General features: G+C 58.1%; 1 protein-coding gene across 1 annotated transcript in view; it reads left to right on the forward strand.

Moving 5' to 3' along the window:
• The window catches only part of LOC119591543 (glycerophosphocholine cholinephosphodiesterase ENPP6-like), a gene marked incomplete in the record, with an annotated part of 12,203 nt that overhangs the window by 7,389 nt on the left and 4,587 nt on the right, over window positions 1-227 (forward strand). The window contains 1 exon segment of the mRNA XM_037940293.1: window positions 41-178. Within this exon segment, the coding sequence (XP_037796221.1) occupies window positions 41-178 (138 nt within the window).

Below are 227 nucleotides of genomic sequence, written 5' to 3' on the forward strand. Positions count from 1 at the left end.
CCCAAAACACACACCCGTCGTCATGCAATCTTCTCCCCAGGTTTACGACGGGATCCTAGACACCCAGGGCCACTCCTTCGGCCCCGTGTCGTCGGAGGTGGCGGCGGCGGTCAGGGAAACGGACGCGGCTCTGCAGCAGCTCTGGGGGGACCTTTCCGAGCGGGACTTGATTGACAAAGTCAGCTTCTTTCTAGCGAGTTATTTTGGTTAAGTTAGCCGTCTAGTGA

This window comes from Penaeus monodon, chromosome 28, assembly GCF_015228065.2.
Source record: "Penaeus monodon isolate SGIC_2016 chromosome 28, NSTDA_Pmon_1, whole genome shotgun sequence".
NCBI classification, from domain to species: domain Eukaryota; kingdom Metazoa; phylum Arthropoda; class Malacostraca; order Decapoda; family Penaeidae; genus Penaeus; species Penaeus monodon.